The sequence below is a fragment of the Oncorhynchus clarkii genome, chromosome 7 (genome assembly GCF_045791955.1).
Source record: "Oncorhynchus clarkii lewisi isolate Uvic-CL-2024 chromosome 7, UVic_Ocla_1.0, whole genome shotgun sequence".
NCBI lineage: Eukaryota > Metazoa > Chordata > Actinopteri > Salmoniformes > Salmonidae > Oncorhynchus > Oncorhynchus clarkii.
Window position 1 is genome coordinate 52,581,013 of NC_092153.1, and position 18,602 is coordinate 52,599,614.

Below are 18,602 nucleotides of genomic sequence, written 5' to 3' on the forward strand. Positions count from 1 at the left end.
AGTCATGGCTAATGTAGCCTGTGCAATCAGAAACTGCCAGATGCAGTCAGCAGAAAATGAAAGTGAAAGCAATGAAAGTCAATGTTTGGAAACAACAATAGATGACAGACTAGTGCTGCTATTGTTGTTTTACGAGCCTCCCCTGCCCAACCACAAATCCTCCACAGCAAATGAATTATCGACAAGTGGAATATGGACATGGGGAATAACACAGGCAATTTCTGATATTACAGGACTGAAGTCGCAGTTCTTAATGCCTAATAATTGCGCTCTTGGCTTTTTTAAAAATCTTTCCTTTATCAGTGAGTTTGGACTTCAATGGTACGCAAAACCACAAAAAAGGCTAAACAACCCAAATTATCAAACATGGCACAACAAAGGTAATACATCATATGTTCACAGAAAATATTTTCCAGAGCATAACCCTCTCATTGATCACACCTGATCCCATTTCAGCAGGTGTGTCACTCTTCATCTGATAGGAGAGATAACGAATGATTCTCTCTCTGCCACAGAAAAAGAAAGACAACAGAAAAAAAGAATGAAACCCATGCTGTGATTCTGTGAAAACCTGACAGAGAGAGAATCTCTTTATTAGCATCAGCGGGGCACCACAGATGTAAAATAAATCTATTTAATCATGATTATTAATGCGTGACAAGCCTGGTTATTTGATAAATATCTCTGGTTTTCCTTTCAGCCTCATTCTTAAATGCTGAAAAGATTAACGTATTACATCTGTCAGAGTAAGGGTAGGGTGGAGTGGAGGGGTGGGGCAGAGAAAAAAGGACTTACCTCAAGGATTCTCCTGAGGGATTCAAGATAACTGCGCTCACTCTGAATGATGGAGCCCAGGATGTGACGTCTGACCACCTGAGGACAGAAGAGGCCAATCAGGAAACATACAGGTCGAAGATCAAAGGTCACACACAGAAAAGGGCATGATGGGAGTTGATTGTATGCCATACTGTGTGTGACAGGTTGTTTGATAGTACTATGCCTGTGTGTGATTGTAATTTAGTAAGAGAGTTCGGGTGGAGTAGCCTTGTATGCATGAGGCCTGGATTTACCTTGAGGTTTCCCTTGAAATGAGTAGCGCTATACTTAACTGTGGCAGACATATTCCTCCCAAACGTACTACCGAGTCAGTGTTGGCAATAGAAAAATAATGTTTGCATCATTGCATGCATATAACATTACCTTAGAGATTCACAGAATCTTCTGACAGACACACACACACAGAGAGACAAACAAACATATGTTATACACACATACAGACCTGCTGGCTGCTCAGTCCCTCAGGCATAGGGCTCAGCTGTGCAGGAGGATGTTTCACATCTGACACAGCCACATCCAGGTACCCTGCGTCATCCTCCACATCCTCTGCACAGGGGCACAACACACACACACACACACACACACACACACACACACACACACACACACACACACACACAGAGGCACATTTAAAGCTTTCATATCTCAACTGGAGTCACACTCTAATGTATTACCTCTAAAACATGAAGAGATTAGCACTCTGCAAGAAAAACTCAGGAGGGAAAAATACATTTTAAACAACACTGTATCTCAGTAGAAGTAAAGAGGCGAACAGACAGTACGTCTTCAAAAACATGTTCAAACACTCGGACTTCTCAGCTTGAGTACGAATGTGTTCAAAAAGCACTTCAAAAATTCCCAACTTCCCTGCAACCATACAGACACAGATACTAAAACTGCTTTTCGCCAGCCAGCACCATCCCAATTAATGATTTTGTAACAATAATAGTGGCTCAGTATCAGAAATATAAAATGCTGCACAGATTCCCCCTGATCAACAGCTAAAAATAGAACCACTGGCCTGTTTGGTTGTTTGAAGATTTGTTTGAGTCGTGGCTCTGTTATCTGTGGCTTCTAGAGCTGCTCAATACTCCATTAATGGGTGGTAATCTGGTTCCATTGTGCAACGAGGCTTCCTGGGGTGCAGCCTCTGTCACGTGAGATTTTCTGCCCATTGCTCTCCTACACATCAAAACCTTCAGTTGGCCACAACATCTGTCTTTAATGGGAGCGAGCCAGTTCGACATAATCCGGCTGTTTTGTTTGAACTATCTTACATTGTGTAGATCATTTTTCCATGAGTCTTTTTCTATTTTAAAGCTGGGATTGGAAAAGCAATGGGAAGCTTTCTCCTCTATCTGCCTTAACATTACTTTTGGTCCGGCTAGCATCAAACAATTTCTTCACCGCAGCTTAATTCAAAAGAGGCGACTGAAATGTATGTGAACTCCGATCTTCCACAGAAACTCTCACTTCTCTACAAATTCATACATATCGCTGTAAGAGGGAGACTTTAATCTGACACAGTCATTTGGCAAACAGTCGGTTTGAATAACTTTTTCTCAGATTACCTGAGTGGTCCTTCTTGTGCAGGAAGGATACTTTCCGCATAAAGGCTATTCTGGTCTTGTCCAGTCCATCCTTGGTCCCACTCCTGGCGGCCTTCATTAGCTGATGAACCTGGTTCAAAAGGACAAAGAGACCAGAAGAGTCAGTCCACGAGGAGAGGGAGAGTGGAGCCAGGAAACACTGCACAGTAATCCACAAGGGCAGAGAGAGTGAGAGAAAGAGAGAGAGAGAGAGAGAGAGAGAGAGAGAGAGCACTAGATGCATCCAGCCAGTAATGCAGACATCTGCACATCTCCGTTGGTCTCTAATCAGGAAGTCTATGAGGAGAGCATAGTGAGATTATGGTATCAGTAGTTGTGGGGAGGTAGTGGAGTCGTGCTCAGTGTGGCTACATTCATCTAACCACAAACCCCACTCTGAGCATCGCTGAAGCCCTGCAGAGTCATGTAAAGCCTGCGGACCCAGAATACACACATGGTGACAGTATTTAAAAAATATGTCACTATTTTTAAATGATAGAAACTAGGTTATCAACTGGGAGCAACTGGCAACGTGTTTGATGCAAATGTGTTTTACTTATTCATGTGTCCCCAAAACTGATACTAAACTAGAAGGAAAGAGACAAATCTCTCATGAGAGTGACAGTCTGGAGGAGAGCACAGAAACATAAGGGGGATGGTAAAGAAAGTTAATCATGTGAATATCTAATCAGTTAAAATTCACATCATACCACAGAATACATATTTTGGCTTTGGTCATTTTAATCCTTGCATAGCCTCCTGGGTGCTGTAGTTTTTACGTCTAGGCTGAGATACCTTGGTGTCATATTGTGTTCTCCTACTGCCAATGATATACCTTGGTGTTGTAGTTGTTTTTGCCACCCAGCCTCATGACTATTTCACGTTTGGTCCTGGCACAACGCTCCCTTAGCCAACGCAGGTCAGGAGAGTACTGCTACAGTACGGGTAAAGGTGTCAAAGCAGTGGGATGTGAGGCATGTCAGGGCAGGTCGCATTAAACCACACAACAGGGCACAGGGATGAAGGAAGTAAGATGAGACGGCGGAAAATGGAGGGGAAATGATCAAGGCAAAACAAGCAAGGCAACAACAGGATTAATCACAAGTATGGAGAGCGGAAATTTAGAGCACTGCGCTGGTCATAGGGTAATGTCACCCGAGACTAATAGCACTGATCTTGGTGAAGGGAGTGTTTTGCAGGAGGGGAGGTGTGAGGCACACTCCTACTGTGATATTTATTACAGTAATGCCTCCATCGTTACTGCCCAAACATAACAAACAATTGTTCTGAGGATATAATTTCCTACGATATTAGGATATTATTAAATTAAGTGGTATCAGCGTCTACAATACAAAAAATATGAGAAAACATTTTCCACATCTATGTACCAATAGCACCAGCTCAGGCAAATATTCCCTACAGACACATGCAACAGGGATGAGACTGGACCAAGTCTGATCAAATAGAATAGAGCACAACGTCAATGAGTAAATACTGCCCCCATGTGGAGGAGAGAGAGGCTACAGTCACCTACTGTATGGTTATAACCATAGATGTTATATATAACTGTTATTACATTCAGCACCTAGACAGTGTCATGGCATTGGTGCCTTTCAAGTGACAAGGGAGCTTGTTTATTTTCAGGCCACAAAGCGAGATACAACCCACACAGACAGGGTTGATACATTTTTCATGTTCTTTGTATTTTCCCCACCAGTTTCTCACATGAATAAAAAAGCATGCGTGGGGAGCAGTAACATTGGGTGAAATATTCTCTTTGAGTCATGTCTTGTGCATTTAAGACAAACGAACAAAAGCAAACAGATAGACAGAGAGACAGACAAACAGACAGGCATAGATATACAAATTGAATACCATCTCTCCTACCTTGCTGAGGGTTGGTAGTTTGCTTTCGGTATCAGACTGCTCTTCGTAGCTCTCAAACTCACTGGAGCTCCAATCATTGCCTGCACCCTGGGGCCCTTCTTCTCTGTGCACATCCTCATAGAGCATGTCCCCTGACACACACACACAGACAGAGATGTGCTGACATCAACACAGCACAAATACTGACAGTGCATTTTTAGACAGCAGACCCTCAAGCTTAATCAAGCACAAGTCAAGTTTTTTTAAAGGAACGAAAATACATTTTAACCCAAGCCTGATGTCCATTGATCTGATGGTGCAGTACCAGACAAGGCACAATAAAAGCACTCAGTGGCCCCAGCCCTGGCCCTTACCCCAGAACTCACCTTCGTCAGGAGAGAGTGGTCCCTCACAGGGCACGTCATCATAGATCACCTCTAGGATTCCTGTCTGGGTCTCTGCATCAGCCTCAGCCTCAGCATCAGTCACATCTTCTGGGGAAGACAGTAAAGACCATTCACATTCACAACCCCTAACCATAGAGCCAAGAGGAGGGCCTCGCACTGGTAATCTGGCAAAGCAACCAAACTTCAAGAGTATTGCACACTGCATTTTGCCCCCATACATGCATTTGATTATGCCATCATTTCTGTTACATACCATATATTTTGTAAATGTATATTTATGCAATCATATTTGCATCAGTTTTGATTCATCTCAAACATCAAATACCTATTATTTTATTAGCAGTGACTTAGAAGGGAGATAGGCCTTGTGCGTTGCTGTTATGTGTGCTAGGTGTGCACTCTTTGAAAAAAGGGTTCCAAAAGAGTTCTTCGGCTGTCCCCACTGGAGAACTCTATTTAGTTCAAGGTAGAACCCTTTTGGATTCCATGTAGAACCGTCTGTATAATGGATTATACATGGAACCAAAAAGGTTCTACCTGCAACTAAAAAGTGTTCTTCAAAGTGTTATCCTATGGGGACAGCCGAAGAAGCTTTTAAGGTTTTAAGAGTGTGGGATTGTGCTGTGGAATTGTGGCAGCATGATCCACCTTGTTTGTAATGGATCGAACCTATCTATCTCCACAGTCCGCAGAATTAGTCATTAACTGCTTTGAGAGTGTTTCAGTCTAATTTAGTTTAGGGGATTTATTGATTCGCTTTTAAATTGTGATTTGTCTGGAACGGTTCTTTATAAGCCCCAAACAATCCCTGGATTCAATGAATCTGATGAGAGATGTAGATTCTGACATGGATTAGCCGACATTGCTTTAAGGATCTAAATAACCTGGGACACAATCCAAGAGAGAGACACAGTGTTATTCTACTACAATAGTGACTAACTGAGCAACACTCTCTGTGAAGAATGTGTACTGAATGAAAAGGGAATAACTGTATATTGGCCACCAACCTGACTATCTGTAGATCTGGAAAGTAACTGACTCAGTCCTCTGGGAACTCTCAATGTTTCAAACAGCCTGGGTGTGTTTCTTCAAGCTCCCCCAGCAATCCCAGAAGGCGACAACTCAGGCAGGTTTTACCTTGGTTTGCTGAATAACTTTTTAGCACAGTATAACGTTGCTTTCTCCAGTTCGTCTTTGATGAATGTGTTCAAAGTCAAATTTGTAAAATCATAGAATTAGCGTAGTCTTGGGATTAAGACCCAAGACTTAGGGGAGTGTCTGGTGGCCATTTTACTAACTGTTCAGCAGTCTTATGGCTTGGGGGTAGAAGCTGTTAAGGAGTCTTTTAGTCCTAGAGGGATAGTGCTATTGGTTGTTGGCTATTAACAGGAAATAGTTCATTAATCCCATAAAAGCGCCAGTACTTAAGACATTGAAAACACAACCACTCATGCCAATTATGTCACAATAATAACACAGTAGCGAATCAGAAAATTGAGGTCCACTACAATTTTGACATACTGTCCATGCATGATGAAAAACACCCAAATTATCATTATAAACAATATTGACAAAAACAGTAAAGGACATATGTGAAAGAGAACTAATGAGAAAGGTGAAATAATGGAGAAAGGTGTGGATTAGTCAGGCTCCATACAGTCTTTGAGTGGACCACCTTCAAAAAGCCTAATGTCAGCATTGCTGACTGAGTCAAAATCCAAGAGCAATTTCCCTTGGTGGAAATAGACTAATAGTCCACTATTGATTCTCATCCTGAATTAATGTAATTCATGTCTATGTGTAAATCAAATCATAGGAGGGAGAGACTATGTATTAGCTGTTGCCCTCCATGAAGGTTACAGAAGATTACAGGCCAATACAGTTTTTACTGTAAAACAATGTCAACAAATATGCTATGCTACCAACAACAAGCCTTGTGGTGAAGGTTATGAAGGCTATACTGTAATTGATGTGAGCTTGCTCATGTCTGTCTATATCATGTTTCAGGTATCTCTGTACTATGCTGTTGTGTACCTTCAGAGTGTTCCCTCAGACTTGAGCTCTCCTTGGGTATCTCCACACTATGGTCCTCCCAGTCCGTCTGCTTCTCCACAGGTAATGCCTCTCCAGGACCAGAACCTCCCTGGGCCTGCTCTCCCACGGTGGGTGCTCCGGCACTGGGCTCAACCAGCTCAACGGGGCCAGAGACCCTGGAACATACCAGACAGAGTAGTGAAAGCAGTTATGACCACTCTAGGCTGGGTGCTGTGTGGCTCATTACAAATTTAGTGCAGTGTGGATGAGGAGGAGGTGGAAGAGAAGGAGGAGGAGGAGAGGTGGAGTAGCCGGGGGCCAAGCACTGCCGTCCCAGCATTCTAACACTCCCATTAAACCTGGCACAGCACATATGTTCCTCGTGCAGCTCAATTCTGCTAAGTTGGTCAGTCCTATTCACTGTGGTGTGATGATTCTGCTGACCGCTGTTGTGAGGGGTTGAGAGTCCTCTGGTCCAGGTGAACTAATTTGAGAGACCATGAATATGATAATGTGGCCTTACCTCCAGTTTGTTATATTAACTGTGAGCTATGAAAGTTGCCCCTAAACTAAACCCCTTGATCACCTGCCATATCTAAAGCCTGACCACAATAATGATTAGCTTTAAAAAAAAAACTGGCCTGTAATTTTGCCTTTGACACAACTCCTAATAATACTGATCTTGTCGGTATTCTGTAAAGAACTACCACTTGCTTATGTTTTCAAGCTACCAGTCAGATTTACAGCAGTCCTCCCACATTATACAGCTAGGTCTGGGATGAAGGAGAAACCAATCTCATTAGATGCATCCCTCCCACCATCCCTGTCGGCTATGCTAACAGCCAGTAAATCAATCAGTCAGCAAGATATTGTACCTCTCCCCTGTTCCAGACATGCCTGACAGACCGCAATAGTTACTTAACTACGCAGATAAGTTGAGAAGGAAATATTTTGCAGCCAAATAGCTTGCGAGCAGCCTGTTGGCCAGTTGGCAAGACAACGATAAAGGTGTTAGCTAATGCTTGTTTGAGTAATGTTCAAACTTAAAATCCCCTCCCTAGTAATGTTCTCAAATAAAAGTTGCAAATCTTCACTTTCATTGGCTCCGCAAAGATATCAGACAGAATCAGTTAGAAAGCAGCTCACATGCATTTCCCATAACTATGGTTTCAAAGGGGGATTTAACGAGACATTTTGTGAGAACAATAATATTATTTCAATGTTGGAGGAGTATATATTTTATGGTTCATCTTTGTAGGCCTACACCCTTCACTTGTCTATATAAGTCCCTGTGAGTCATAGGCCTGTAGGAGAGAACAGAGGAGCAGGGCAGGGAACGTTTTTCAATGCAAATAGAATAGCCTGAGGCAAAGCACAGCATGAGCACTGAGCAGCCTGAATGCAAAGCCTTTACTGTCTGAGATCTGTTTCAACTCCCTCCAGCTACAGTACTGTCAACCCAGGGAACGTTCTTTATATGGCTTTCCTCCAGTCTCTCTGGGGAACAGTGCTGACCATGCTGATGATGGGCTAGATATACAGTACCAGTCAAAAGTTTGGATGCACCTATTCAATGTTTTTTCTTTATTTTTACTATTTTCTACATTGTAGAATAATAGTGAAGACATCAAAACTACGAAATAACACAAATGGAATCATGAAGTAACCAAAAAAAGTGTTAAAAAAATCGAAATATATTTTTGATTTTAGATTCTTCAAAGTATCCACGCTTTGCCTTGATGACAGCTTTGCACACTCTTGGCATTCTCTCAACCAGCTTCACCTGGAATGCTTTTCCAACAGTCTTGAAGGAGTTCCCACATATGCTGAGCACTTATTGGCTGCTTTTCCTTCACTCTGTGGTCCAACTCATCCCAAACCATCTCAATTGGGTTGAGGTCAAGTGATTTTCGAGGCCAGGTCATCTGATGCAGCACTCCATCACTCTTCTTCTTTGTCAAATAGCCTTTACACAGTCTGGAGGTGTGTTGGGTCATTGTCCTGTTGAAAAACAAATTATAGTCCCACTAAGCCATGAGATGGCGTATTGCTGCAGAATGCTGTGGAAGCCATGCTGGTTAATTGCGCCTTGAATTTTAAATAAATAACTGACATTGTCACCAACAAAGCACCCACACACCATAACACCTCCTGGTGGGAACTACACATGTGGATATAATCTGTTCACCTATGCAATTGGAACCAAAAATCTAAAATTTGGACTCATCAGACCAAAGGACAGATTTCCACTGGTCTAAAGTCCACTGCTCATGTTATTTGTCCCAAGCAAGTCTCTTCTTTTTTTGGTGTCCTTTAGTAGTGGTTTCTTTGCAGCAATCTGACCATGAAGGCCTGATTCACACAGTCTCCTCTGAACAGTTGATGTAGAGATGTGTCTCTTACTTGAACTCTGTGAAGCATTTATTTGGCCTGCAATTTCTGAGGCTGGTAACTCTAGTGAACTCATCCTCTGCAGCAGAAGTAACTCTGGGTCTTCCTTTCCTGTGGTGGTCCTCATGAGAGCCAGTTTCATCATAGGGCTTGATGGTTTTTGCGACTGCACTTGAAGAAACATTCAAAGTTCTTGAAATGTTCCGCATTGACTGACCTTCATGTCTTAAAGTAATGATGGACTATCACAAGCATTACAAAGTATTCTTTGTGATGCAAGTTTTACCAAATTTGTTAAATGTGCAACCAGACGGAAAAAAACTCTAGACCCACTTTACACACAGAGTCGCGTAAAAAGCTTGCCCTCCATTTGGCAAATCTGACCACAATTCTATCCTCCTGATTTCTGCTTACAAGCTAAAAATTAAAGCAGGAACTACCAGTGACTCGGTCAGAATAAGCATATGCTAAGCTACAGGACTGTTTTGCTAGCACATACTGGAATATGTTCTGGGATTCTTCCGATGGCATTGAGGAGTACAAAACATCAGTCACTGGCTTCATCAATAAGTGCATCGATGACGTCGTCCCCCACAGTGACCGTATGTATATACCCCAACCAGAAACCATGGAGCTGCCGCATTCAAGGAGCGAGACTCGGAAGCTTTAAGAAATCCCGCTATGCCCTCCGACTAACCATCAAACAGGCAAAGCATCAATACAGGACAAAGATCGAATCGCACTACACCGGCTCCGATGCTCGTCGGATGTGGCAGGGCTTGCAAACTATTACAGACTACAAAAGGAAGAACAGCTGAGAGCTGCCCAGTGACACAAGCCTACCAGACGAGCTAAATGACCAACTTACAAGTGTCTTCACTGACATTTTCAACCTCTCCCTGTCTGAGTCTGTAATACTAACATGTTTTAAGCAGACCACCATAGTCCCTGTGCCCAAGAACACTAAGGTACCTGCCTAAATGACTACTGACCCGTAGCGCTCACGTCTGTAGAAATGAAGTGCTTTCAAAGGCTGGTCATGGCTCACATCAACACCATTACCCCATAAACCCTAGACCCATTCCAATTTGCATACCGCCCAAACAGATCCACAGATGATGCAATCTCTACTGCACTTCACACTATCCTTTCCCACCTGGACAAAAGGAACACCTATGTGAAAATGCTATTCATTGACTACAGCTAAGCATTCAAAACCAGAGGGCCCTCAAAGCTCATCACTAAGCTAAGGACCCTGGGACTTAACACCTCCTTTTGCAACTGGATTATGGACTTCCTGACGGGACACCACCAGGTGGTAAGGGTAGGTAACAACACATCCACCACACTGATCCTCAACATGGGGGCCCCTCAAAGCTGCATGCTCAGTCCCCTTCTGTACTCCCTGTTCACTCATGACTGCACGACTCCAACACCATCATTAAGTTTGCTGATGACACAACAATGGTAGGCCTGATCACTGACAACGACAAGACAGCCTATAGGGAGGAAGTCAGAGACCTGGCCGTGTGGTGCCAGGACAAACACCTCTTCCTCAATGTGATCAACACAAAGGAGATGATTGTGGACTACAGGAAAAGGAGCACCGAGCACGCCCCCATTCTCTCAATGGGGCTGTGGTGGAGCAGGTTGAGAACTTCAAGTTCCTTGGTGTCCACATCACCAACAAACTAACATGGTCCAAGCACACCAAGACAGTCAGGAAGAGGACACGACAAAACCTATTCCCCTTCAGGAGACTGAAAAGATTTGACATGGGTCCTCAGATTATCAAAAGATTCTGCACCATCGAGAGCATCCTGACTTGTTGCATCACTGCCTGGTATGGCAACTGCTTGGCCTCTGACCGAAAGGCACTACAGCGGGGCCAAGCTTCCTGCCATCCAGGACCTCTTTACCAGGCGGTGTCAGAGGAAGGCTCTAAAAATTGTCAAAAACTCCAGCCACCCTAGTCATAGACTGTTCTCTCTGCTACCACATGGCAAGCGGTACCAGAGTACAAAGTCTAGGTCCAAAAGGCTTCTAAACAGCTTCTACCCCCAACCCATAAGACTCCTGAACATCTAATCAAATGGCAACACAAACTAGTTGCATTGCCCCCTTTTACACTGCTGCTACTCTCTGTTATTATCTATGCATAGTCACTTTATTAACTCAACCTACATGTACATATTATCTCAATGACCTCTACTAACCGGTGCCCCCGCACATTGACTCTGCACCGGTAGGTACCCCTGTATGTAGCTTAGCTATTGGTAGTTTACTGCTGCTCTTTAATTATTTGTTACTTTTATTTCTTATTCTTTTTTTGGGTATTTTTTAAACTGCATAGTTGGTTAAGGGCTTGTAAGTAAGCATTTTACTGTAACATTTACACCTGTTGTTTTCGACGAGTGTGATGAATACATTTTTATTTGATTCCATTTGAAATACAGTGGGGCAAAAAAGTATTTAGTCAGCCACCAATTGTGCAAGTTCTCCCACTTAAAAAGATGAGAGAGGCCTGTAATTTTTCATCATAGGTACACTTCAACTATGAAAGACAAAATGAGAAAAAAATGCAGAAAATCACATTGTAGGATTTTTAAAGAATTTATTTGCAAATTATGGTAGAAAATAAGTATTTGGTCAATAACCAAAGTTTATCTCAATACTTTGTTATATACCCTTTGTTGGCAATGACAAAGGTCAAACGTTTTCTGTAAGTCTTCACAAGGTTTTCACACACTGTTGCTGGTATTTTGGCCCATTCCTCCATGCAGATCTCCTCTAGAGCAGTGGTGTTTTGGGGCTGTTGCTGGGCAACACAGACTTTCAACTCCCTCCAAAGATCTGGCTAGGCCACTCCAGGACCTTGAAATGCTTCTTACGAAGCCACTCCTTCGTTGCCGGGCAGTGTGTTTGGGATCACTGTCATGCTGAAAGACCCAGCCACATTTCATCTTCAATGCCCTTGCTGATGGAAGGAGGTTTTCACTCAAAATCTCACGATACATGGCCCTATTCATTCTTTCCTTTACACGGATCAGTCGTCCTGGTCCCTTTGCAGAAAAACAGCCCCAAAGCATGATGTTTCCACCCCCATGCTTTACAGTAGGTATGGTGTTCTTTGGATGCAACTCAGCATTCTTTGTCCTCCAAACACGACGAGTTGAGTTTTTACCAAAAAGTTATATTTTGGTTTTATCTGACCATATGACATTCTCCCAATCTCCTTCTGGATCATCCAAATGCTCTCTAGCAAACTTCAGACGGGCCTGGACATGTACTGGCTTAAGCAGGAAGACACGTCTGGCACTGCAGGATTTGAGTCCCTGGCGGCGTAGTGTGTTACTGATGGTAGGCTTTGTTACTTTGGTCACAGCTCTCTGCAGGTCATTCACTAGGTCCCCCCATGTGGTTCTGGGATTTTTGCTCACCGTTCTTGTGATCATTTTGACCCCACGGGGTGAGATCTTGCGTGGAGCCCCAGATCGAGGGAGATTATCAGTGGTCTTGTATGTCTTCCATTTCCTAATAATTGCTCCCACAGTTGATTTCTTCAAACCAAGCTGCTTACCTATTGCAGATTCAGTCTTCCCAGCCTGGTGCAGGTCTACAATTTTGTTTCTGGTGTCCTTTGACAGCTCTTTGGTCTTGGCCATAGTGGAGTTTGGAGTGTGACTGTTTGAGGTTGTGGACAGGTGTCCTTTATACTGATAACAAGTTCAAACAGATGCCATTAATACAGGTAATGAGTGGAGGACAGAGGAGCCTCTTAAAGAGGAAGTTACAGGTCTGTGAGAGCCAGAAATCTTGCTTGTTTGTAGGTGACCAAATACTTATTTTCCACCATAATTTCAAATAAATAAATTAAAAATCCTCCAATGTGATTTTCTGGAAAATCTATTGATATCTCCACTAGGAAAGGGAGAATGTTGGCACACAGTGGAACAGTGTACTCAGCAGAAATCCTCCCGAAGAGAAACTGCAGAGACTTAACAGTTCCTTCTCTCACAATCCAACCCTATTCAAACACAGACACAGACATACTTTATCACAGTCACTCAGATACCCCCTGCTTTCTTATCACAGGAAAGCACATAGGAATGGCCAGCCCTGGCTCTCCTATCAGCACAGGTTTCCCAACACACTTCCTAGCACACCATCATGCTGTTACCTAACCAGGACCAGTGGACCCCGCCAAGGTAGGGGATCACAAATGAAGAGGGTGATACAGTACACTGGTGGATAACATGTTTCTATTGTACATTCTAATGAAGCTCCTAACTCATATATAACTTCTATACTGCAAACTGCTGTGACATGTGCTCCCTCTCCAGCCTCTAGGTCACCAGGCTGCTCGTTATGGCGCACAACCTGTCACCATCTTTACGTGCACCTGAGCGTCGTCAGACTCACCTGGACTCCATCACTTCCCTGATTACCTTCCCTATATATGTCACTCCCTTTGGTTCCTTCCCCAGGCGTTATTGTTTCTGTTTCATGTCTGTGCTTTGTTCGAGGTTCTTGTTTTGCATTGTGTTCTGTTTATTTTATTAAAACACTCACTCCCTGACCTTGCTTCCCGACTCTCAGCGCACATCGTTACAACTGCCATAACCTGCAGACTATAGACTACTTGTTTAGGCTACTGATTCAGTCACAGATGGGCTGTCTCCTTTTAATTCCTTCTTTGAAGTCCAACCTTTCAACTTTGACGCACACTTTCTCTATGAAAATAGAGTTGTATCTGATTTTGTGTTATGCAACTATATTGATAACCTAATGAAGACAGATGTTTCCTCTTCCGAGACCAAACCACACAGTCTCTAAGGATGTAATACCAATTCCCACATACTGTGATAGCATATAAAAAGCATGGAGTCTCTTACCGCCTGCGTGAGTCGCTAACTGGAACATCTGTGGGGACATTAGAGCCAAGAAAATAATGTTAAAGCAATGCTAACGTCATGTCACTTTTTACTGTAACTTGTGCAATGTGTACCATATGGGAAGAACAGTTAGTTTTGCTCATATTGAAACCTACTTAGATAAATTCCAAATGTTTTATCTAAATGTACCTTGTTTTATGAATAGGAAGGTCATTCCTGTGTCTCAAAGATAATTGCTGATGAAAAGCCCATCAGAATCTTAATATTAGCTGTATATAGGCACTGTGTGTACAGCAGCTTTTATGAAAGATATCCCTGCCCAAACTATTATCTAATTTATATAGAGACAATGTAAACCCTCTCATTTGCCTGCAGGGCTGAGTCCCAGCCTGATACCGACTCCTCCACCAGCCGCTAGTTATGTAACAGGCTTTCACTGTAGAGCATCATCAACCCCAGAATTCCCCAGCGGGGCAGAGGAACGCTCCACAACCCACTTAGAGGATTAGTGTACTACATGTAGGCTTTGTGAGAAGCCGTTTAATTAAGCACTAGTCACTTTGTCCAGCAGAAGTTTCCGTAGATTAAAATCTTCCGCTTTAGCTGGGAGTGTAATTAACAGAGCTTTTTTGGCAGCATGACTGAGTCAGGTAGTCAATATTATACTGATAACAAACAAACACTGCTCTTATTTATCCAATTATAACAAGGTTTAACCTGGCTCCCTTTATGCCTGTTTGTCAGAAGCTATTATGAAATCACTTCATGAACTGACAGCACCTTATGAGACCATTGGAGAAGAGTCACTCACAATGTGATGTAATAGAAAGAACACTTCACCTGGAGAGGCTGTGGAGTATTGTCCCTGGGAGGGAGCGTCCTCCTGACCAGCAGGGGGCATTGCATTGAGGTGCTGTTGTGAGTGTGCAGTGGGTGTTAGTGTGTTGTCCTGTGGTGGGTTTGTAGCCTCCTTAAATGACTGGTTTGATTTTTGACTGGCTTTTACAGAGTCTGAGACAGGGTCTTTACAATCCGCTGGCTCTTTCTCTTCATCAGCACTGTCGACAAACCCAAACTTCTCCCCTTGCTCTTCATCTTCCTCCTCCCCTTCCTCCCTCTGTTGTGGCTGAGGCATCACAGAGGACATAAGCTCTAGAACAGAGAACAGAGACAAAGGGAGAGTGAAAATGTTGAAGAAGAAAAAACATAAATAATATTCCTTCACAACATTAGCTACAATTTATAAACTGATTTGAGTTTTTTTATATACAATGTCAAATGTGTAAATGCACAAACAACAAAGGGTATAATAGTTGTAAGTACTAATAAAGTGTACTAACCAACCTCTGTAATTACTAGTCATTTCCATCTAAAAGGACCCATGAGCACCAACATGTGAAGTTCATAGGAGCATGTCAAATTGAGTGCCAAGTCTAGATTGTTTAGACATTAAGGCATATTTTCCATCATAAAAATTAGGAACAAGCAAAGACTGATGAAAAAGGAGCCTCAGAAAACATCCACCAGAAAAAGTCATAAAGTAGTATAAATACATCAAAACACAATAATATTGAAGTAAAGAACCCTGCCAACTAATATCAATCAAATTAAATGCAACATGTAAAGTGTTGGTCCCATATTTCATGAGCTGAAATAAAAGATCCCAGAAATGTTCCATACGAACAAAAAGCTTATTTCGCTCAGATTGTGTGCTCAAATGTGTTTACATCACTTTAAGTGAGTATTTCTCCTTTGCAAAGATAATCCATCCACCTGACAAGTATGGCATATCAAGAAGCTAATTAAACAGCATGACCATTGCACAGGTGCACCTTGTGCTGGGGACAATAAAAGGCCACTCTAAAATGTGCAGTTTTGTCACACAACACAATGCTACAGATGTCTGAAGTTTTGAGGGAGCGTGAAATAGGCATGTTGACTGCAGGAATGTCCACCAGAGCTTTTGTCAGAGAATTGAATGTTAATTTCTCTACCATAAGCCACCTCCAACGTAATTTTAGAGAACTTGGCAGTAGGTCCAACCGGCCTCACAACTGCAGACCACGTGTAGCAACGCCAGCCCAGGACCTCCACTTCCGGCTTCTTCACCTGCAGTATCGTCTGAGACCAGCCATCAGTAAGCTGATGTAACTGAGATAATAAAGCCCTTTGGTGGTGAAAAATGTATTCTGATTAGCTGAGCCAGCTCCCCAGTGGGTGGGCCTGGCTCCCAAGTGGGTGGCCCTAATTGGTAATGGTATTTCAGAAAAATCGGTAATGGAATTTCTGCAATTGAATTGGCAACAATGGGAAATCATAGTAGTTACAAACCACAGTTGAATTCACAAGTCTGGACAGCACAGTGCATATTTATACATTTGTGTACCTGTTCACGATACATCACCATGACATTTATATCCATAATTATGCATTTCTGTGTTTTACAAATCAGGGACCCATGATGATATTCCATTGCCGCAATTCCGTTACCGGGTGTAAATCCACTTCACTTACTGTAGTTCACAAACAGTCAATGTGTCATGTGATAAATGACACCCCATTCTTTCTGCAGACATAGCTGAATCTTAATTCGGAGGCGATATATGACATAGTTTTTGAAAAATGTGGACATATAAAAACAGAAACTCTGTTACCAAACTTCTTATGTGTTTTTGGAAAATGTTCAGTGTAAAATTTTAAAAGTAGTCCTTCTGTATAGAGTTGTATGGTTTGTTAAACTTTGAAATCAATGGTTTTTTTTGGCACTACATTTTAAGAGAAAAGTGAGTCTCAGCGCAATTACGTTATCGTGGAATTTCCCTGCCATGAAAAGACAAAGGTTTCAGGACACTTCATGTAAAGTTGAACCTCATTTTCAAATAGTTGATCAAGCATTTTGGTAAGGCCTATTTACTTTGTGATCTTTTTTTATTGACTGATATAGTTGTTTCAACTTTACACAGTCAAAGAAGACTCTATAATCTGTAGTTTGTGTATGGGTGCTGGGAACTATCAGGATGAAACTGAAAAATGGAGTCATGTTAGAATGGGCTCCGCTTCTTCCGACTACACAAATAGTTGTATTCCAATCTAAATTCCAGAGAAAACGATGGTGTGAAACATTAGGCTCATGCTGTTTACATTTAAAGGAATTGTAATAGAAAATAACATTTAGACAACTGCAAAATATTTTTTGGGGAAACGGTCTATTCCCAGATTCACATGCAAAACCACAGGTTACTGCTAAAATAAAGGAAACACCAACATAAAGTGTCTTAACGTTAATACCGACTGGGGTCATTTTGACCCCAGAGGCATGCTTTAGATCATAGCCCAAAGGTGGTTTATTCAATTATTTAAATGTTTCATTACTTTTTTTTTTTAAATCAACTCTCCCTCAAAAATCAAAAATATCTAATTCCACATATAGTAATTATGCCTATGATAGTATATAATTTGATAAATATGACTTTTATTTGAATCTCTGGAGACATAATTACAAGTTATCCATACCACCAGAGGGTGGAAGGGACCTGTATTCAAGATTTTGACCAGATACACAGATAATTTCCCAAAATATAGCCATATACCCATGTACTCGGCTAAGATTGTACAAAAATTCAAAAACAAAAATTACCTGACATATAAGTGTAGTTGCAGTCAAAATAGTGCATAAAAGTATGTCAGTGGTATAAATACTTGCTAGAACTGTAATACAGAAACCAGCTACCCTCTAAATGTACACGTATTGGTATGCACACTCTGAAAAATAGTTATCCTACAGGAAACACCAGAATTCCTATATATCCTCCAATATTCTATGTATGTCATTTGTTAATGGTAGTTGGGTTGCTATAACATTTGGTTTGAAGTGATTTTGAGGACTTGGGCATGTTTTTTGAAGCATTCTGCCATAGGCCCTACCACTTCCATTGTTCAAATCAAATCAAATTGCATTTGTCACATGCGCCGAATACCACAGGTGTAGACCTTACATTGAAATGCTGACTTACAAGCCCTTAACCAACAATGCAGTTTTAAGAAAATACAAAAAAAAGTAGGAGATAAGAAAAACAAATAATTAAAGAGCAGCAGTAAATAGCAATAGCGTGGCTAGGGGGGTAGAAGCTGTTTAGAAGCCTCTTGGACCTAGACTTGGTGCTCTGGGACCGCTTTCTGTGCGGTAGCAGAGAGAACAGTCTATGACTAGGGTGGCTAGAGTCTTTGACAACTTTTAGGGCCTTCCCCTGACACCACCTGGTATAGAGGTCCTGGATGGCACCAGGAAACCAAGATCCCAGCCCCCGAGCGGAATGAAGGCCACCCAGGGGGTTGCAAGGGGTTCCTCACCCAGTGCACTCTGGTGTTCGAGCAACAGTCCTCCTCGTTCCACACCGATCGGGCCATGATCGCCTACATAATCTCTCTACTCTTGGGCATTGCCCTGGCATGGGCAACAGCAGTGTGGGAACAGCCGCCACCCTCCTGCAGCTCCATATTAGCCTTCACTGCCGAGCTGCGACGGGTTTTTGACCACCCAGTCGGCGGATGAGAAGCGGCCAGCCGACTGTTCAACATCCGCC

At 42.4% G+C, this 18,602-nt stretch overlaps 1 protein-coding gene across 3 annotated transcripts in view; it reads right to left on the bottom strand.

Moving 5' to 3' along the window:
• Positions 1-18,602, bottom strand: part of LOC139414306 (rho guanine nucleotide exchange factor 10-like protein) — a 161,709-nt gene that overhangs the window by 133,931 nt on the left and 9,176 nt on the right. For 2 of the 3 annotated variants that reach the window (XM_071162225.1, XM_071162224.1), the window contains exons 2-9: positions 14,860-15,171; positions 14,020-14,047; positions 6,734-6,909; positions 4,679-4,783; positions 4,314-4,444; positions 2,409-2,517; positions 1,280-1,383; positions 796-873 (exon numbers count right to left, since the gene is read on the bottom strand). In XM_071162225.1, the coding sequence (XP_071018326.1) occupies positions 796-873; positions 1,280-1,383; positions 2,409-2,517; positions 4,314-4,444; positions 4,679-4,783; positions 6,734-6,909; positions 14,020-14,047; positions 14,860-15,166 (1,038 nt within the window). In that variant the 5' untranslated portion in view covers positions 15,167-15,171. Of the gene's footprint in view, positions 1-795; positions 874-1,279; positions 1,384-2,408; positions 2,518-4,313; positions 4,445-4,678; positions 4,787-6,733; positions 6,910-14,019; positions 14,048-14,859; positions 15,172-18,602 lie in introns of all 3 variants that reach the window. The other variant, XM_071162223.1, reaches the window with a different exon arrangement.